General features: G+C 54.1%; 1 protein-coding gene across 1 annotated transcript; it reads right to left on the reverse strand.

Moving 5' to 3' along the window:
- Positions 1-9,811: 9,811 nt before the first annotated feature.
- On the reverse strand, positions 9,812-15,901 carry PDZK1IP1 (PDZK1 interacting protein 1). Its single transcript, XM_082765497.1, has 4 exons — positions 15,700-15,901; positions 11,911-12,019; positions 10,570-10,671; positions 9,812-10,315 (listed from the first exon to the last, which is right to left on the reverse strand). The coding sequence occupies exons 1-4, from the start codon at positions 15,764-15,766 to the stop codon at positions 10,243-10,245; spliced, it is 351 nt and encodes a 116-aa protein (XP_082621623.1). The 5' UTR covers positions 15,767-15,901; the 3' UTR covers positions 9,812-10,242.
- Positions 15,902-20,969: the final 5,068 nt, after the last annotated feature.

Here is a 20,969-nt window from a genome sequence, read left to right on the forward strand (position 1 = left end):
CTTCCTATCCAAATAAACACAGGCACACCCAGGAAAGCAGCTGCTGCAAGGTCGAGCTCTGGGGCAAAGTACCAATTTGCCACCTAAATTTCAGCTGCTTTGCAAACTGCTAACAGTATGTGTCCAGCCACTAAGAAAGAACCTTCCTTTCTTCTCTTTAGGTGTCTAAATTAAGTGTGGAGACTCCCAAGACCCTGAAAACAACTTTCTGATGTGTGGAAGGCTGTGGTACAGGATGGTAGATCCTTAGTGTAACTTTTTTTTTTTTTTTTTTTTTTTTAAATTTATAGCATGACATGTCTTGGTATACACTGCCATTAAGCAAGCATACACAGCACCAAGTGAAAAGCAGACAGGTTCTTTGCAAACGCTTGACAACCTCCCAAGCATCCTTTAGCACCCGCCTGTAGCTCTGCTAGCCTCAGATGCCCAGAAGGTGAAGCCAAGCCCCTGTTCACTGTGCCAACCCACACGGACCTCTTGGGCTATCAAGAGGCTCCTGCAGCTCCTTCTCCAGCTGAGATTTTCCTTCTGAGGCCCCTCACTTCAGCTGGGATGTGTGGGAGCAGCAGGGCTGTAGGCCTTGCCTCAGTCCCTTGTAATGACCAGGCCTGCACTGTCCCCTGTGTCTCTGCCTGTGGCTCCTTGGCTGCTTCACTTTCCCTTTTGAACTTCCACAATTTCTTTCCCTGCAGAAACTCCCTGTGCTATCTTCCCCAGGCTGTGCTGAAGAGTATCAGACCAAACATTCAAAGCAGGCCCCAAACCTCCAAAGTCTGTGATAAAAGTGTTTTACACCCCCCCACCGGTGAAACAGAAAATGCAGAGGGTGGAGACGTGGATTAGGCCAGACCCCTTCAGAGGAACCTGGGTTTGCTGTCACCCAGGATCAGATTCTTCTTCCTAATCCCCAAAAATGAGGCTCTAGCCACTCTTCTCCCAGGCCCTTTCTTCTTTCCCCGTCAGCTCAAGGCACTACATCTCCCTTGACCAACCCATATATCCTTGACTCCATGCCCAGAAGTTGATACTGGTTATTAAATAACTACCGGGGAGCCAGATGGGTAAAAATCCACCCTGCCTGGTAATAATGAAACCTATTGTCCAGGGACTTTGTCAGCTATGAGAATGTCTGTGTAGTTATACAGGTCTGGAGACTCTCCAGCCAGGCTCCTCCACCTGCGGGTCTCAAGGGATTTCTGCTCCATTTTGTGGGTGATTGCTGAAAGCGGCCAGGTAGGTTCAGATCTCTCAGTCTGGTAATAGGGTAAGGCACCCCAAAAACAGCTCCACTGGTGCTAGCCAAAGGCTCATCCCCATCTCTCCCTCTGTCCTTTACGTGGCCCTGGCAAGGCACTCAACTTTCACGAGCGATATATGAGTGTGTTGAGGTCTTCAGCACAAATGACTCACAGAAGCCATTGCCCCCAAATCCTCAGCCCCATGGAGCTCTCCTTCTCCTCCCTCCCATCCATAGTCACAGGCGAGGCCAGAGGAGAAGCTAGTTGTTGGTGGACTGTTCCCTGGAGAGGCTCTCTGAACAAATATGAAAACCTTTTTAGGGCTGAGTGAGAGTTAAAAAAGTCTGGAGGAAAGAAGGACAGCTGTCGAGCAGAGTCCATGACACACTGTAGGTTGGCAATGGGTTTTCTTGCAGCATGCACCACTTGAACTTCAAGGTTAATCCCAAGCATGATGACAGACCTGTCCTCACCTTTCTGTGATCCCATCTGATAGTGAGAGAAGCTCATGGTAACATAACTCTCCTCACATCCTTCAGCCCCACATTTGAAGGCAGCTTGCAGAGCCATTGATGTGGCTCAGGCATCCCAAAAGTGGCTCCACATGCTGCCTGTTCCTCCTTCTCCACATCCTCAAGTAGTCAAGAAGCATCAGCAGGAGCCCTGATGAACTGCAACCCTCCCTCCTCCCGGCCAGCTGGACAGCCAGCCCACTCTGCCTCCTCTCCTAATTGCCTGTTAATCACAACGCTGCAGACAGTGGAGGATGATTGTAGGAAGAGCTAGGGGTGCTGTGCAGAAAAGGGAAGGAGATGTGTCTCCTACATCTTCCATAGCCATGAGGTCCCTGGAGTTAGGAACTTGTACTCAGGGGTGTGAAGTTGTCAAGGCAAACTGGGTCTCTCTTGCTTGGGCTGCAGACAAATCCTTCCCTAAGGAATCCTTCCCTAATGCTTGGTCTGACATACTCCAATCTCCTGCCTCCTGAACTACTTTTCATTCTCCTCTGAACTTTTGCATGGATTCAGCCAGCTTGGCATAACAAGATGCACTCAGCATCAGGAAGCTGGCCAAGTGTGTGAAAAATTAACTCTGTTCTGTGCCTGCCAGGGGAGTTCTCCAAGACAATAGCTTAATCCACAGCTTTGCCTTACAAGGAGTCCCTGTGTCTTCTTTAAATTTCAAAATTGTTGGCTGATGTGGTTCTAATGATTTACCAGGCTCTGGGCCCAACGATGCAGCACGTTAGCAATGGTGCGGGGAAGAAGTCAGGGTGACAAAAGCCAGCAGGGGATATACCCCCATCTTCCTCCTCCTCCTAGCCTGAAACCATAGGTACCATCTTAGTATGGGTTATGGGGGTCCAGTTCAGGGGGGTGGTCACAGGGAGGAGCTGAAGCAAGGTGGTAGGACGGGGCTCAAGCAGCAGAAGCACCCAAGACTGGGGAGATATAAAAGATTATCAGCTGTTATCATTGTCTCTTTGCAGCACATCTTCCTGCCATGCTAACAAAAGCTCAGTGCCTTGTGGAGAGCTGCAATATTGGCTCGGTCATCCTATCCCAGCTGAGGAACTCAAACAATCGCTTTTTCTGCAAAGACCAGCAAGGACTCAGGCTGAGTCTTCCTGCTCTGTGCAGTAGTTTACCCATCCAAGAAAAGGAAAAAAAAAAAAAAAAAAAAAGGATCATCATGCAGAATGAGTCCAGCTTTCATGGCTGGGCACTTTCCCATGCTACACCCAAACCAGCACGTGGTGAACTTCAGCCTGCTTTCATGTGCAACAGCCCAGCAACGTACCCACCAGCCCTCATGTGGGTTCACAGCTGCCGGACACTTCAAATCTGCCCAGGACTGTAATATTAAAACCTGTACCCAGGGTTCTGTCTTTGCAATCATTAATTAACTAATATGCCACAGGCCAGCTGAGGGAGAAGTTTCTCAGTCCACTAACCTTCAGTCACTGTCATGGAGTCAGGTAATTCATGGGTCTGGTAAGGTATTGCCATATAAACTTTGTGTCTAAAGAGTTTAAATGTTTTCACTGGGGCTGTGCAGATTCATTTCAGCCAATGATCTCCAGGTCTCTGCCACTATAAAAAGGACACATCTGGACAATGAACGCCAGATAAACAGGAGTTTTTTTGCAGTAAAAACACTGCCTTCAATTGGCTGTGGTCTAATTTAGACTAAAAGCTAAAAGAAAGCCTGCTCAAGGCAGTGTGTGCTGCAAAATTTAGGGCAGAAAACCCAAGAGCAAGCCCCATGCCTTCACTACCACGGATTTGGGGGAGAGCCAGTTTCAGAGCAAATTGGGCGTGCATGGCTGGCAGTGCAGGACACGCTGACATGCTTCTCCTCCATCCAAAGAGCGTGACTGTGGTAGCCTCAGGAAGGCTGGAGAAAAGGTTCCACCACCAAATCCTTCTCCTTCCAGACTCTGCACATTAACCTGCTGCTCAACCAAAAGGCTGTCAGAGCCACGATCAAAGTCTGGAGAAGCTGACTGCTTTTGGTATCTCCAGGGCAGGGGCTGTTGACCCTGAATAGGACCAAGTGGTCTCAGCATCGGAAGCTGCTCACTCCTGCATTTCATTACAACGTGCTGAAATCTTACATGGCCCTGACGTTCGACTCTATCAACGTGATGCTGGTGAGGATCATCATTCCTGACACTTTAAGCTTGTAACTGTGCACGAATGAAAACAGGTGTGGGAATGAGGGAAAGAAAGAGACTGGACTCAGATTGCTCCTAGAATTTCATTGAATTTTGAGGGGATTTTTGAAGTTCTGAAATTCCTCCCTCCACCTTCCTCTGGCTGTTGCACTTTCATCTTTCATCTGCTTTCCAGTAAAATCAACTGCTATAGTAAACTTGGAAAAATAAATGCACAGAACAGCTTGATTAAATTCACAGGATATGCATTGAACTAGGCTCTTTGTTGGCGAAAACAGAGTAATTAGCTTGGCAGTGTGGATCTGGGAAGAGGCAGGGATAGGGAAATAGGACCTGATTGTACTGTGGCTGAGTCCGCAGAAGTCCATCCTGTCATGTGCTTTCTCCACCACTAGGATAAATGGGAAAAGGCCAGCATGCAGAGGAAATCAGTGGAGGTGTTTCAAGACATCAGCTTGATGACGCTAGACAACATCATGAAGTGCGCCTTCAGCTCTAGCACCGCCTGCCAGACCCAGAGGTCAGTGCACAAACCTCCAAATTCTGGGAAAACAAGCACTCCTGTTTACCCCACTCAACTGCCAACACCAACATTAACCTTGGTCTCTCACAGCAACTCAGACTATTATATCAGAGCTGTTTATGAACTGAGCTGCCTTGTCAGCAAGAGAATACAGGCTTTACCTTACGGAGATGCCTTCTATGGCTCGACTCGCCAAGGCTGCAAGTTTCAGGATGCCTGCAAGCTGGCCTATGCACACACAGGTATTTCTCCACCTTTCTCTCCCAGCTAAACTTCTCATCCTCTTGCAGCTGGAGCTCAGAGTGGGCCTTAGGAAGGCACTGACCAGAGGATTAGGCGTTACACAGGGTCTAAACCACTGACCCAGTACGGTACATACTCTCCAGAGGGCAGGATGCATCTAATGTATTGCTCATTCTTCTATTCAGATAAAGTAGTAAAAGAAAGAAAGTTATTGCTCTCCAGTGACAAGGAGCTTGACAACATCCAGAAGAAGAGACACCTAGATTTTTTGGACATCCAAGGATCCTCTGTGTCCTCCTCATTTCCTTGCCGTCTCCTTGGGGTTTCCACCACCCACCAGTGTGTTTGCACTATTGCCTGCTCCCTGCTGGAGTGGGGTTGTTGGTCAGGTCCCTAAAGCCTGCCTGCTGCCCCAGCACCATGTGTCCACCCCCTAGCCCCCAGCCTGGGTGTGCTGGGAAGCAGAGCTCCTCCCTGCAGCCCAGGATCACTCCGGATGAAGCTCAGGGAGAAACCTTCCCCTGACAGGCTGCGGGCTGGCGTCGTGCCGGGTACCACAGACACGCAGGCCAGCAGGTTTTTCTGACCGCACGCTGAACTTCCTTGAGCTGAGGGTGCTCAGGAGACAGGTAACCTGGAAAAAACACTCAAATCTGTGTGTGCTTAGGCTTGTCCTCCCCCAAACAAGAAGAAAGCCATGCAGAGGTGCTCCCAGAGTGTGCCTTCAGCTCCCTTTACACCTGGGGGCAGGATGAGGCTGGCAGCCAGAGGCAGGGCTGTGCCCCTTGCTCTGCCCCTGTCCTACAGCCCAGGAAGGTGCAGCCCTGCAGTTGTGTTTTCCCAAGCCACAAAGGCTGCTGAGGAGGTTTTTGTCCCCGAGAAGGCTGCTCACACCCACACCACACCACGGGTCACCGAGCCCTCGCCCTGGAGCATGTCGGTGTCTTGCGGTAAGGAAATAACCGCAACAGCCTGGCTCTGAATGCAGCAGGAGGAAAATTCCCCCACGAAAAGTGATGGCGATGACAAAAAACGCAGGTGGTGGCGAGACAATAAAACACGGGGACAAGTTGGTGTCCCCACCGGCAGCGGCAGGGCAGGGGCCGTGCCCAGCTCCTGGGGAGCTGCGGGGCCGCGCTGCATCGCTAGGTGGCAGTGGGAGATGCGGAAACCCCAAATCCTCCTTTTTTTTTTTTTTTTTTTTTTTTTTTTTTTTTTTCCTTCCACTTTGGCTTCGGAGGAGCCGCCTGTGCCCTCTGTGGGGGATTAGGGGATTAAGGCTGGGGACCAGGGAGAGCTGCCACTGCCCCACACTCAGCAGGCAGCGGGGGAAACTGAGGCACGGGGGCTCAAGGGATGGATCCGGACCTTCGTTGGGATATCGTCTAAAGGGTCGGGATGCTGTGCATCCCCTCGCAAGGTGTGGCTGGTGTTTATTGTGCAAGGCAGCTGGAGGCAGGGTTCCTCTCCTCTCCTGGATGCCCTGCTAAGCAGCTGTTTGAAAGCATAAAAAAACCCGGTCTTTGAGGGTCTGACTGCTGGAGCTGGGCGGTTGTTTGCAGGGCGCACAGGGTTTGTTTGCATGGGAACAGTTTGCTGGTGTTGCTCTGCCACCTTCCTTGCACGTCAGACGATTCGATCATGGATGAGGGAACATGAGAGGCACCTCGCAGCTCTGCTGGCCATGCAGGCAGTGAGCCTGGAGAGCCAGAGAGACCTGGCCCTGCCTCCTTGGTTGGGAAGGAAACTAGCTGGCACTCCAGGATGTCCCTGCAGCATCCCTACAGAGGCGATGAGCTGCTCAGGATCACCCCACTGACCGCCTCTTTGGCTTGCCAGGCTTCTCTTGGCTCTCCTGAATGGCTGAACCCCAACCACATCCATCAGACACCCTCCCTGGAAGAAAAGCAGTGGGAAATCTGCTCTGGAAAGAGGCAGAATTACCTCCACTTTTTATGCAAGCCCCAAGTCATTACTCCAGGTGATTCTGACAGTAATTGAAGGAGCCAGAACCAGACATTTCAGAATCCCAGCCTGGACAGAAGCACGCTTAACCCAGGTGTGCAGTTTGTCCGCACAAGGGCGCAGGCTCTGGGGGAAGGTGTCACCCTGCCACTGCATCACGGGGCTGTCACAGCCAGGAGAAAATCCTACATTTCAGATTATCCCAATTAAACCAAGTGACCCAAACAGCCCTCCCACCTTCAAATGCTGGCAGCTTCTGGACAGCAGCGTGTCAAGCAGTGTGAGATAACCGCTGCTGCAGAGCCTAAACAGCTCCGAGGGCACCGAAAGCACCACAAGGAGCCGGCAGCGCCAGGTGACAGGGACCTCATCGCCAAGCCTTGGCCCCAAAACGCCTCCCTGCCGGGCGGTGACATTTCTGCACTGCCTCATCTCGCTCCCTCCATCACCATAGCTACAGCAGCTGCCAATGGCCGGGCGATTCCTTGCAGGGTACCACAAACCCTTGGGGAGATGCCTCCAGAGCCAGCCCCTTTGGCACGGAGACGCTTCGGAGACCCCAGGCTGCGCACGCAGCACCTAAAATCCCCCTTTTCTTCTTTCCCTTTTTCTTTCTTTTTTTTTTTTTTTTTTCTTGAAGCACAAACAATGGAGCTAAAAGGTTGGGTATCAGGCCGATAATCATGAATGACGTGTCGTTATTACACGCTGCACATTCATTATCTCCCGCTCCAGCCATGTCACAGACGGCTGGAGGAGGGCAGATAACGGGGTGCCTTCATGCAGATGGCTTATTATCAGGATGTTCCAGGAGGGGCTTTAAGACAGTTAGTGATGCTGTTTGCCAGTTAAAGATTAGAGACCCCAGAGAATAATTAACAATCCCAAAACCCGGTTTTTCTGCTGGATTCTTCTGCTTTCTCCCCCCTCCCCCGTCCTCTTTAATCTATTCACTCTAGCAGGTGTAATAAAGTGATAAGGACCGGCTCCGGGGATGTTTGTTTGGCTACTACGGGTGTATAAACCAACAATGGATGGTATTTTACTTCTGGCTTTCAGGGGCTTGAATCGAGACCAAAAACTTCGCAGCCCCCTTGCCCACACACATCCATCCTGCTCTCCCAGCTCCACCTGGACCGGCCGCTCCGGTGCCACCGGGCGCCATCCCAAGGGGCTGTGACAGTCCCCTCTGCATGCCCACAGCCTCTGCCAGCTTCACCCTGTTCCCACTGGGGTGCCAGGCTCCCTTTTTGCCTCTGCAGGGCCAAATCCCATCGCCTGGGTGCTGAGGAGCCCAATAGGGGCATGTAAACCCCAGGGTATGCTGCATGGGGCCAAGGCTGGAGCTGGCCTTCCTTCCAGCAGTGGTTCACCTGCACACAGCAAGTCTTTAATTAAACCACCTTGGAATAATTTACGTATCCTCAGGGTTATACAGCACTAACCTTCCTTTGCTGGTGGTTTCGTGCAGCTCTCCCCATCAGGCTGTGCATGGGTAGCAAGGGACGGGTGGGTCTCCACCTGCCCACGCTGCTCCAGGTTTGTGGATGATGCTGGAGCAGAAACATCTTAACCCTGTGCAGGTGGGGAGCCTCACCAAGCTCAAGGAGATCAGGGAATCACCTGGGGACCATCAGGTGCTGCTGGTGGCCCTGGAGGGCAGCCCCTGCTCATGGGGTGGGTGCTGGGACACCTGGAGAAGTCGTCATCCCAGCCATGCTCTTCTGCCAGGGAGGGATGCGGCAGCGTTGTGCTTTAAGCAGCATCCCCAGCCCTATCAGCGGGAGATGAGATATCCTAATTATGGCAGTACAGGCGAGGATCCAGGCCGTATCAGCCAGCACAGAAAGGTAAACAAGAAATCCAACAATAGACCCTTAACACTCATTAGCAGTGTCAGATAATACCTCACTTTTCTCCCTTTGGGGCTTCAAATCTAATTAAGATTTTTCCAACAATAAATTTCATTCCTGCTCGTTCCCTTTTGTTCTTTTGAGGCTGCTTGGCCTTGTCCAAAAGCCCCAACCCTCTCCTGGAGCACCCATGGCCACGAGGGGCAGGGGATGCTGAGCAGCTGAGCACTGACCCCACATCCCCTGCCCCAAACCCAGGGATGGCTCATTCAGGGTGCGCACGAGGCAGGGAACGAGCTCGTTACTCATTATAAGGATGCTGTTTATAACTTCTTTTGCAACCGGGAGGTAAAAATTAATGGGTGCCCATCCTCTCGCCACACCCCCCAGCCGCAAGCCGGAGTGCTGACGCAGCGGGCAGGCGAAATGAGTAATCCTCGGCAAATTCTGCTGAGCAAATCATTACCGGCGAACCCTGGGGATCTTGTTTGTCAAAGCCACGCAGTTTGGCACCCGTGAAAGAAAAGCCAGGGGAGCAGCCTTGACCAGGGGGCGAGCTGAGGGGGCTCACTTCCAGCCCCATGTCTGTACCCCCAGGCATGGGGCAGTGCCTGGTTTCTCAGTGCCCAGAGCCTTCCCCAGCAGGGACATCGAGTGTCACCTGTGGGAAGCCTTGGCCACGGGGCAGGAGCTTGCAGTGCTCAGCAGCACATACGTGGAAGCGATGGCACCCCCATGAGCGCTTCCCAGGCACCGTCCCTGCTGCAGAAAACCCCATCCCTTCGGCAGGAGGGAGCCGGGTTAATGAACAAACAGCCTGGGGGGGAGAGGCTGGAGGCAGAGCAGCCCCACAGCCACTGCCTGGCAACGCAGGGGAAGTGAGTGCTTCGTGCCCAGCCTGGAAATGGTTCCCAGTTTGCTGCAGGTCTGCACCCTGCGGATGGTGGGATTCGGGGAGCTCTGCTCTTCACCCACCGAGCAGCACTGGGAAGTGCTGGGCTGGCTCCGTGCCTCAGTTTCCCCACCTCGGGAATGGCAGGGGGTGATGCTTGCCTCCCCTACACCGAGCGAAATAAAAGTCCATCTCCTTTTTCTCCCCTTTGTTGACACATCAACGCAGGAAAAAGTGGTTTTGGCTTCATCTAAGCTAGGAAATAAGGAACAGATCCTACCCGGGGGATCACGGGGTGCTGGCCCCTGTCTGAGCACCCTCCCCACCCTGCACCACCTTCCCCGAAGCGCCCGGAGGCTGGGAGCGCTGCGAGATGCCAGAGAGTCCTGCGGGTGATCAGGGAAATGACCCCGCATGCACAGCAATCCTCTTTATTGCTGACAGGGAAGATATGTACAGGGGAGGAGATTTGTTCTGAAACGAAGACACGTGCTGTAGGGCCTTTGCTCATATAAAGGAGGGTGAGATGGTGAGACAAGAGCGGGTTCTGGATCGCCAGCTTCCCAGAGGGCAGCTGGGGATGTGTGTGGGGGGGAAAAAGGGGATCCCACACACCCCACAAGGACCCCCGTGCATGTCCAGATCAGGTCAGCGGCCCCGCAGTGCCCCAGTGGGGCTGGCAGGGGGGCAGAGCAGCAGGTCCCGCAGCCGGGATGTGGGGAGAAAGGGATGGAGATGGCAGGGCTGGGACAGGCTCCGTGCGGGGGGCATCGGGGCAAAGGGTCCCGGCGTGGCCACGGGAGGCGGGGAGAGGGGTGAAGAAAGGAGAAGGGGACAGGGGGACGCTGCTACATGGCGGTGGTCACCACCCTCTCCTCTGGCTCCAGTGTGTTCTCGTAGGCGTGCTTGCTCTCCTTGGACCTGGGGTGGGGGGAGAAGCACAGGCTGTTAGCTCGCCTCCAAAGCCGTGGCAGGGTGAGGCTGTGCCGCGGCAGCCCCAGGAGGTGGTGAGCAGGGCGGGCACTGCTGTCCTTCACCACCTTCTGCTTCCCCATGGGGAGGACAAAAACCCCAAAACCAGGTGCATGGGGTGGGAGACCCAGAGCAGGGCAGAGGCTGTGGCTCTGCGTGAGCCCAGGAGCCACAGGGAGGGGGTTCCTGGGCACGTCCCTCACCTGAAGTCGTTTGCGGTGCTCTCGTATCTCCCTTCGTGGCCGTTGGATATGACAGCCTCCTCCTTGCCCCCTGTGGTCACCCCTGACTCAACGTTATCCCTCCTGCAGGGGGAGAGGAAAGAGTCCCTTAGCAGGGCAAGAGAAGAGCAGCCAAACCCATGGCCCTGGGTGGCTCTGACGGCACCCAGAAGGATGTGGGACAGCAGAGGCTGAGCCACCTGGGCGGATTTTCAGGGCTGTGCCCATACCCTGAGTGCCAAGAGCCACAGCTCACATTTGCCTCTCGGGGTGGAGGCACTGCCGGGGAACCCCAGCCACAAGCCCCACGGGGTGCTCCCGGTACCGGGGTCACCGTATCTGGCACACGCGGGGTTGTTTTCTCCTGCTGACTGGTTTTTCCAGTTGCCTCCTGTGTAATCCGTTGCAAAATAATCACCCGCAGTCAGAAGCGACACAGGCAGATAAGCGGGGGCCGTGCCCTGGTGCAGAAGGGTGTGTGCATGCGTGTGTGCACGTCCCCGTGTGAGCACAGCCCCGTGTGAGCACCGCTGAGCATCTTCCTCCTGGGCGTGAGGCTGCCCAGCTTCCCGAAGAAGCCATCCCACAGCAAATGTGTGCTCAGTCTCAGCCCAGAGCCTGTGGGTTCACCCCTAGCTGCCACCCCGGTGCCTGCCCATGGGCGATTCCCCAGCCTTTCCCAAGGAACAGCCTCGAGCAGGCAGCATCTCAAGCCCATAGCTGATACCAAGGCGGCAGTGCAGAGCTGGCAGTGCACCCAGCTGCCGTGTTTTGCTGCCGTCCCTTCCGAACAGAGGTCAGATTCATGAATCTGCCACCCCCAGCTGCCCCCAACCCTGCCGCTGGGGCCTCCAGGCTGGGAAGGAGCAGCCTGGCCTGGGCTGCCAGGCACAGGGGGGGATGTGGAGTGGCAGGGACTGGTGCCAAACCCCCCGGGACGCAGGCTGCCGGGCACGTTCAGTCCTTGTCCCTTGCCGACTTTGGGCTCGGGTTCAAGATCGAGTTCCTGCAACCGAGTGAGGCAGGGGTCAGCTGAGCGAGCTCAGCACGCAGCGAGCCCCGTGCCAGCCCCGTGCCGCCTCCACCACGGGTCAAGTCCACATCGCTGGCCCAGGACCGGGGCTGCTCGGCTGCCTCGCTCTGCTGCTGGCTCCTCTCCTGCCTTGGCTCAGTCTGCTTCACCAATTAAAACATTTGGGGCTTGTTTTCACCCAAAATGCTTGTTTTTGTGCCATGATCATGGTGTTGCCAGCATCAGCACGGTGACAGAGGTGCTGGATGTGCCCCCTGCCAGCCCCGAGCATCCCCGGGCCCAGCACTCACCTCTTCTTGTTACACCAGAACCTGTTGACCACGAAGACGATCGCCACCAGCACCAGGAACACCACCGCTGCGATGACACCTTGCGACCATGGCTGGAGTTTACCCCTGGCTGCAGGGAAAAACAAGGACAGGAGTGATATGAAATGCGTGCGTGTGCTTTGCCTGCTGAGCTGAGCTTTTCCATCAACGTCCAGCCAAGAGTTCAACCCTACAAAAATGAGCAGAGGGCATTGCTGCTAGCCCAGAGCGGGTTTATGTGTCTGCCTGTGCCAACATGGGGTGCAAATAGCATCAATCTCCCTGGTATTTGTATGCAGAGCTCAGTGCCTTGCAGATTTGGGACCTCTTGTGTCTTTTCACGTATGTACAGAGAGCAAAGGAGGGATGTGGATGCCCCTGGGACTGGTGGCAAAGCGCAGCAGGAGGCTGTTTGCCCAAAATAACAGGCAGAGGGGTTCCAGCAAATGGCTCAGAGCACACATGCCCCAGGCATTGCTCCCGGCTTGTTTTCCAAACACCACCCGGGGCAGTAAGTGACAGCAGTGACGCAGTAAAATTCCGTTGTCACTCTCGCAGCAAACCGCTGCCGCCGTGGATTTGGGTAAAATCCGCCGTTCAGCAAGTTTCCAGAGCAGCAAACTGATTTACGACGGGAAATTGAAGGCCGAGCGGTTCAGAGCAACAGCCAACGGCACAAAAACCAGGCGGGGCTGGCGACGGGCCGGGGGGGGTGGTGGGGAGCTGCGGCATCCCCATCACCCTGGGGCACGTAGCCGAGCCCCCCCTGCCTCCTGTCTTTTTCCAGTCTTTGCCCGAGCTGCCTGCGGGCACACGAAGCTCCTGGAGGAGGACCAGGAGCAGCTGAAGCCCTGACCTGCAGCCCCTCATCTGACGCTGGTGCTGCTCACGTGGAGTCTGGCTCAACACGTGTGCTCGCAGGAGCGTCGGGAGAACACGGAGTCATTCTTCTGCAGCCATGCCCAAGTGGTGACCTGGCCACGGGTGGGACGGCTGTGAGACGTGTTCCTGCAAACAGGAGAAACCCCAGGGCAGGACAGAAAGAGGAGGAACCCTTGTCTCAGTCCTTGCTGCGATGGCTGCTCCTCGGTTCTTGTGGGTACAAGGGAGCACCCAGACATACCCAACCCCAGCCTGAGCACCGTCCTGGGTGTCAGCTCCAGCACCAAAAGCAGAGCTCGTCAGCACAGTTGCATCCCTTCAGGATTTAACTACTGCTTCACCCAGGCTAGGCTTTTCTTCTTCCTCAGCTCCTCACCCATGAAGGAAGCCCTGGCATGCATGGATGGGGCTGGCGGAGGCAGCCCCATGTCACCGCCTCTGCCGCCGCGTCCCCAGCCCCAGCACAGCCACTTCAGCCCGACACCAGAGCCTCTCGCTGGCTGAACACTTTGTCCAGACAGATCCCTGCTCTAAGCTGCAAACAGTCCTCACCAGAGGCAATAAAGGCGCTGTGCACCCTGTGTTTGCAAACCAATCATCCAGGCAGCCACACGCCACCTCTGCTGCTGGCTGCCATCCCGCCTCCCGGCTCTGCTTTGGGCTCAGCTCCTTGAATACTAACCCCAAGGGGCTTTTATTTAAATAATATGAATACAGACCCGAACTCTCCCACCCGTGCTGTGTTTCGGGAGGCTGCTGGCTCACCGCCTGCAGGTTTTGGGGAGCGGTGACCCCGCGGTGGAGCAGCGGGTGCCAGCAGCCCCAGCAGTGGCTCTCGCCCTCCCTCCCCACACAGACACCGCAGTGTGTTTACTGCAAGGTCCCAGGGCCAAAACTCAGCCGGGAGGAATTCAGGCGGAAATTCCCTCTTGTGTCAGCAGCATGCTTCGCCTGCAGTCCCCTCAAATCTGTGGGCTGCCAATGCCCATGGTGTGGGGACGGTGGCAGGGGGAAGAGCAGGGCTCGGTCCCCACCTGCACAGTCTGGTGGGCAGGAGATGCTCCTGCCCTGTCAAACAGCCCCAAAGACACCTTTCACCCCCCACCCTGAGGCCTGACCAGCTTTGTTTCCTCCCTCGCTCTGTCCTTGGCCAGATTTATTTATTATTTGTGTTTTATTTTTCCTGCTGGGACCATGGTTTCCAGTCTGAGCCCAGGAAGGGAGGTCCAGGTCCAGCCCAGGATGAGTTCGCTGCTGGGGTTAAAGGAGTTCAAGGTCAACTTGGGTTTGAATTTCCATCTGACCATCAGGAAACTCTTCTGTGCTGTGCAGGTGAGGCTGCCCAGAGAGGTTGTGGGGTCTCCTCCTCGGAGATCTTCAAATCTGGACGTGGTCTTGGGCACCCTGCTCTGGGTGGCCCTGCCTGAGCAGGGGTTGGAGCAGTGACCCCCAGAGGCCTCTTCCCACTATTCTGAGATTTCGTGAATCTAGCAGGGACCCAGATCCTACACCAAAGCAGAGGCAGAGAGCCCAGCAATGTGGGTGGGCCCTGGGGTGCCTCTGCTGCAGGCTGAAATATCCCCGTGGGGCAGGGGCTGCACGCATCCATACAGAGGAAGGGCTGGGAGTCAGGCAGAGACAAGCGTCTGCGCCCAGGGGTTGGTGAGATCTTATCAGGGAGTGAGTGCATAGATGCGAGCCCTGCCTGGCACCGCCGCGGGCTGGAGCACACACTTTGGCCTGGGAGGGATGGCAGGCAGGACGGATGACTCTCACTTGCCTTCCCTGACAATTTTTTAAGAGAGCCATCCCTCCCAGGGCACCTGACCACCTCTGGTGGGTTGTTCTACAGCAAACAAGAACTCCTGAGCCAAATAACCAACGTGGGGCGTAGCCTCTGCACTCCCTGACAGGCGTGTGCCCATCCCTTTGCAGCTCCAGCTGAGATCGAGGAAAGCATTGATGCCAAAATAAGCCCTGGTGCACACCGTAACTCCATTTCCATTCTCAGTCTTGTCTTCAGACACAGACAACTTCTGGCGCATCTTCCCTGAGCGCTTGGAAAGCATCGGCTGTGCTCTGAGTTTTGCTATGTCTGAGAAAGTTGTGCCAGGCTCTGACTCCTCATTAAAGGCTTTTTTTTTTCTTTCAAAGCAACAGCAAAACTTTCAATCCTGCTGACGGTGGAGACCCCACGCTGTTAAATCCTTCACAAGTTGGTAAACAAATACAGGAAGAGGGGTCAAGGCTGGGGCATCAGGAGGAGAAAGGGGGAGGGAATTTTCCAGCGCTTTGGCAGGATCACATTAGTTTTAATTACTCCTGATTATTTGTAGTGTCAGACAAGTCTTCCCCTGCGTTTCATGAAAATAATGTCATAGCAATAGGAAGTTTCTCTCTAAAGCCTTCGGGAAGGGAGCGGAAGCCCAATTTGCGGAGGGAAATATCTCCCCCCTGCCACCTCACCAGCGATCAAAACTACAGGAAAACCTGTGAGCTCTTGGAATGAGAAGGAAAAGCAACCCCATGGAATGCTTTCCCGGGGTCAAGAGCGAGAAATAAGGAAAAAATAATAATAATTAAAAAAAAAAAAAAGCCTTAAGACAACACACCGCTCGCCTCAGAGCGCACGGTGCTGCGGGGATAAATCAGAGCCGCTCTGTCACCGCCTAACCTGGAGAGCTGAGCTCCTGTCGGCACCTCCAGAGCCAGGTGAAGCGAGCAGCGAGCATGTCCGCTCCCTCAAGGGATTTTTCCCATTTCTGAGGTGTTTTTCCCATTCCCAGAAAACTCTCCCGGGGGTGCCCACTGTCCCCGCAGCCTCCCCAGCGCGCTCCCCGTGCCTCAGTTTCCCCGGGCGCGGGGCAGCAGGGGGCTGCCGGCTCTTACCTTGCTGGCAGCTTGCGGGCTCCAGCGCCAGGAGGAGCCCGAGGGCGACGAGCCCCAGGGCCGGCATGGTGCGGGACTGAGGTGCGGGGATTTGCGGTGCGGGGATTTGCGGAGCGGCCCCTGCTCACCGGGGAAGAGCCGCGCTGCGCTCGGCGCCCTCCCTCCCGCAGGAATGAGCCGGGTAAATTATCAAACTCATTAACAGGGAGGCTGATGCTCACACCTGGCTATTCAAACCCCTGCCCCGGGAAGGGGAGGGCTTGGGGATGGGGGGGCGGAGGAGGTGGCTCTTTTTTTTTTTTTTTCCTTTTTTTTTTTTTTTTTTTTTTTTTTTTTTTGCCGCCCCAGAGCCAAGGCTGCCGGGGAATTTGGGGGCAAGGCGACTTGAACCTGACGATCCCCTCCGGGCTTGGAAGGGAGCCGAGCCGCCCAGCCGACATTTGCATGGGCGCAGGAGGAAGCAGCACCGCCCCGAGCCGCAAATCTCTGCCGATCACGCCTGGGGCATGCGGGCTGAGAGCTGAGACCCCTCCGACCCTGCTCCCCTCTTCCCCTTCCCTCCCTGCCACCGAGCAGGGCCCTGCCTGGGACCCCCAGCCACCCTCCTGGGGCTGGGAGGCTGGAGGAGCCACCCCATCCCGACTTGGACCCCCTCGTTTCGCTGCTCAGCCCGAGAAAGAGGGGTGCAAAGAGAAAGAACTGCTCCTGTTCTTTTCAGCAAGTGCCATAAACAACCTAGGAAAACACATTTGTGGTTTAGAAACCTCCTTTTATTAAAGCTGCTGCTTGCTCCCTCCCCTGCCCCATGCCTTGTTAAACGGGAGGCTGTCAAACATCACAAACACAGCGCTCGTTTTATTGAGCCTGCGGGACTGTTTCCAGATTTCTCCTGACACCAGAAGAGGCAGAAACACACAAGGAAGCAGCACAGCTGCTGCTGAGGGCTGGGAAGGCGCGGGGCTGGGGCTGGGGCTGGTGCAGGCTGTGGGCAGCTGACAGGTCAGCCTGCAAAAGAGCTGGAGCTGCTTGGCTTCGTGGCTGCTCAATCCTGGTTACTCCCCAAGGGAATTTTGGAACTGGGAGCCAGCGGTGTCATCGTCATTCCTCTCGCTGCATCTCCCAGCCCTCCCACGAGCCAGGTGTGAGCATCCCTCTCCGTGCCTGCACACCTGCAGGATTTCCCCTCTCCATTCCTCCTCTTCCCCCCTGGACCTAAAATCAACGTTATTTATGCTGGAAATGGGCTGGAGCTGGCTTGAAAACCATCTCCCGGCTCTTTCACCATTCCTTTGGGCACCTTGCCATGCCCCGATCCCCACGTGCAGCACAGGTAAGCCTCCTGCTAACCCTGCTGACGTCTCTTGCAAGAAGCAAGGGAGGGACTCTCCGAGGTGGGGACTGTCCCCGTGTACCTGGGAAGGACGTGGGATAACCGGGACCTGCCCATAGCAAGGTCCTGTGAAAGCAATCCCGCTGTGAATCAAAAGGGATGAGCTGGCTTACGAAGAAATAATAATGAGAGTGAACTTTGGTTTCCCAAGGACTTGTTGGCATGTCTCCCGTTCCAGGGAAACGTGCAGAGATTGTGATCACTGCTGACTGTGTGTCGCTTGTCTCTTAGCAAAACCCTGGCAAAAATAAAAATAAAAATAAAAATAAAAATAAAAAAATAAAAGTAAAAGTAAAAATAAAAATAAAAATAAAAATAAAAATAAAACCTATCTGGAGCAGAAGCCCTTAGCAGCAGAAGCCCTGTAGCACCCAGTCCTGCCGCTGCCTTTAGAAAATTCGGTGCCTGAGACACCCCCTGCTAATTGCTACCCACCCTGCAGTCACAGCAGAGCTCGTGGGGTTTCCCTGTCCCTCCTCCACCCTTACTCCAGGACATCTCATCACCCCTGCCCAGCCCCAGGGATTTCAGGGGGATTTTCCACAGGTAGGGATGTCTCCTAAAATAGGGGGCATGGCAGACCAACAGATGAAGGCAGGGCTGCTAGGTGGGGGTCTCGCTATCAGCTCCCTCCTTAGGAGCAAAACCCACTTCACCATCACACGTTCCCCCGTTTATAAGACACTTAAGGAAGTGCTCTTGGTCTGTCCTTGGTCATGAGGCCAGGGATTGATTCCTTTGCTTATCTCAAAGCTTACAAAGCTCCAAGGCATCTGCTGAGCCCATGGCAGCCATTAGGGAGGTATGCACCTTTGTGGCCAGAGGTGCACCATTGTGGCTCAAAGCACCAGGGCTGCATATCGCTCAGTCTGCCCCGGGGGGATGAGAAACTGCAAGCAGCTTTAGTGGCGGTGGGCTTAGTGCAGGGGCCAAGTCAGAAATTTCAGCAAATAATCTTCCACCTGCTTTGTCCCTTTATAACCCTGGCAGTGGAAGCACGCGAGGTGCAGAGACAAGGAGCTGCACGTTCCCACTTTGGGAATCTCACCAGCCCTCACATTTATGCTCCCAGCAGCACGGAGATGCGGTGGGTCAAACCCCTCTGGCCCATCTTACAGATGGGGGAAACTGAGGCACAGAAGGATCAGTCCCTTCAGCAGTGCTCAGCCAAGGCCTGGCTGGAGCCAGCCCCAGCCCAGCTCTCTCCTAGGGCCTCTGGTGAGCTGCTGCCCATACAACAACCCTCCTGCACAGCCAGGTCTTGGTATTTTGGGATTCATGCTGATATCCTCCAAAATTTGACATTTTTTTTTTCCCCCCAAAGAAATGATGTCTTTTTTTTTAAGCCAAAATGAACGTTTGCTCAGAGCGCATTCCTGAGCCTCAAATGTGTTCCTGGGTGATATGGCTCAGAGCACAGATGCCAGTTCCTCTTCAAAAACCTTTGTGGGGCTCCGTGTTTGGATGGAGGTTATTTGCCTTTCTCCTTCACTTCCTTCCTCCCTCCCTCCTTCCTTCCCTCCTTCATCCTCCCCATCTCCTCCCACTTCATCAGAAAGAGACAAACACATTAAGAAACAAAACAGGTAAGAGCAAGCCTGAACAGCCCCTAAAGAATGTATTTTTCCTTTAAAAATCAGATCAGTGAATTTATGTTTAAATGGTTGCTCCAAAAAGAAAAGAAAAAAACATAAAAAAACAAGCTCTTTTTTTTTTTTTTTTTTTTTTTTTTTTTACATTTTCCATCAAAAAGTATTCCCAGCCTGCCCCAGAACTCCCCAGTTTCCTATTGCCAGTGGCTTCATGATCTCAGGTGGAGCTCCTGGTGCAAACCCCGCTGCAGATGGCGTGGCTCTGAGTGCAAGCCTTCATTTAGCAGGGGCCGAAACGGACCCTTGCAGGGGGGTTTCATGGATTTTCCCCCCCTCCTCCCATGCTGCCTGGCCTCCTGTGCAGGTCAGGCAGGACAATGTTGGCAGGACTCGCCTCCCGCAATGAGTGAGCTATTTCACCCACTGGTTACTCAGTGGCGGACCAACCTGGCGGCCCCCACCGTCTGCCCTTAAAGCCCATCCAGTCCTTCCCACTGCCACGGGCAGGGATGTCTCCCCCCAGACCAGGCTGCTCAAAGCCCCATCCAGCCCAGCTTTGAACACTTCTGGTGATGGGCCATCCGCAGCTTCTCTGGGCAGCTGTTCCAGTGCCTCACCACCCTCATCACGAAACATTTCTCCCTTATATCCAATATAAGTCTGCCTCCCTCCTCTCCCCAGCTGCCTGTTTGCCAGGATTCACCCTCTGAGAGCTCCTGGGCCCACAGAGCAAAGGAGGCTCAGTGCCTGCTGGGGCTCTGAAAACACGTCCCCAATAACCTCATCCCCCCAAGCTGTAGACATTAGGCTAAGAAAACAACCACCCAATCTTCCATACTGCTGCTGGAAGGACACACATTATCGATTCCCCCTCGTCTTTGTGCACCCCTGATAATTTCAGAGCACTGCCACCGTGCTGCCGCGGCGGCTGATAGCCGGGATCCCACCATGAGGTGCTCAGGGAGGGAGAAGGGAGCTGGCTCGTGCTTGGATATTCCCTCCTGCCCCGCGATATCAAGTGGAATGAATAATTCACTATCTGATCATCTCTAATCTTCGTCCCATAAAATCAGCAGCAAGCTGGGAGGGTTTTTGAAGCCTCCAGCTGCATTGGCTGATAAGGCAGGAAAGATTGGAAACCCATAAAAATGATAATCTCAGGCTCCAGTGTAACTTGGTGGAAGGGTTTTCTCCTGTCCTTTCATTAAGGATGGATTTCGTGATCTTCCTTAAATAACAACAAGCCTCCTCACGAGGAATCTCCCATCTGACAACTGATTGCATCATCATTCGGAAATAGGAGGCCAATCAGCCAGGAAAAAGGAGCAGGACCGTGGGTTGTTGCCAGGGCCAAGTCCCCCAGAAATGGCACCCACCTTTGTAAGCTGGGGAGAAATTGGATGATTGAAATTGGATTGAATTTCTGAGTACAGAAATGTATCCCTCAAAGGACACCTTCCCTCTTTCTTTGCCAGATGAAGAGGGAAGGGTGTGACCCTGTGCTCTCTCCCCAGGGCTCCCCAAAAGCTTTCCAACTTGCACCGTTTTTTCAGCTGGGAGTGCCGTGCCATGCCATGCTGCCCCATGCCATGCTGCTGGCCACCACCCTGCCCATTGAGCAAAGCCCCATCATCCACATCCTGCACCTCCTCGGTGTGAAGAGAAACATCTCATCTCCTTTCGGCCTGGCTTGCACAGCAGCCCCCCTCCATCCCCAAATTCCAGGAGTCCGGCCACTGATGGGGAGAAGAGCAGAAAGAGAAAACCCAGCTCCTTGGCCATTCCCATGTCACTCGCAACCAAGATGACCAGGAGGAGAAGAAAGGAGTTGGCTGCCTCAGTGGGTGTGGATGGCTTCAGGAAATAATTATCCCAGATGCCAGACTGGGAGAAAATTAGAAGTGTAAACTATAATCAGATGTTAAGTTGCTTTTCTTCTGCTAATTGAAATAATGTTTTCTCTGCTACCCACCACTCTACCCCTTTCAGATGCTAATCCCTATCAAACACGGACTTACAATTACAAATTCATAGGCATCTTTCCCGGGAGCAGAAATTGCTTTGCCCTGTAACCTCTAAGATGAGGTCTTAATAGGAATTCACGAGCAGTCTCTGGTAAAGCTTCATTAGCCGGAGAGAATAGACAAGGGCAAGTTGCAGTGCTCCCTAACCACTCTAGGGAAAAATTAATTTAAATTACTTTGTAAAGTAACAAGGCCAGATAATGTGTTTCCTTCTTGGATTATTGTTTTCTGACACCCTAATGCACTCGTAGATTAGGTTGCTTC

The sequence above is a fragment of the Aythya marila genome (assembly GCF_965140915.1).
Source record: "Aythya marila genome assembly, chromosome: 8".
Classification (NCBI taxonomy): domain Eukaryota; kingdom Metazoa; phylum Chordata; class Aves; order Anseriformes; family Anatidae; genus Aythya; species Aythya marila.

Bases quoted from the DNA above. Each gene is read 5' to 3' on its own strand.
- PDZK1IP1 (XM_082765497.1), bottom strand. From the start codon at position 15,766: ATGCCGGCCCTGGGGCTCGTCGCCCTCGGGCTCCTCCTGGCGCTGGAG. The intron at 12,020-15,699 runs GTAAGAGCCGGC...TTTTCCCTGCAG, and splicing joins GCCCGCAAGCTGCCAGCAAG to CCAGGGGTAAACTCCAGCCA. The intron at 10,672-11,910 runs GTGAGTGCTGGG...CTCCCCCTGCAG, and splicing joins TTCTGGTGTAACAAGAAGAG to GAGGGATAACGTTGAGTCAG.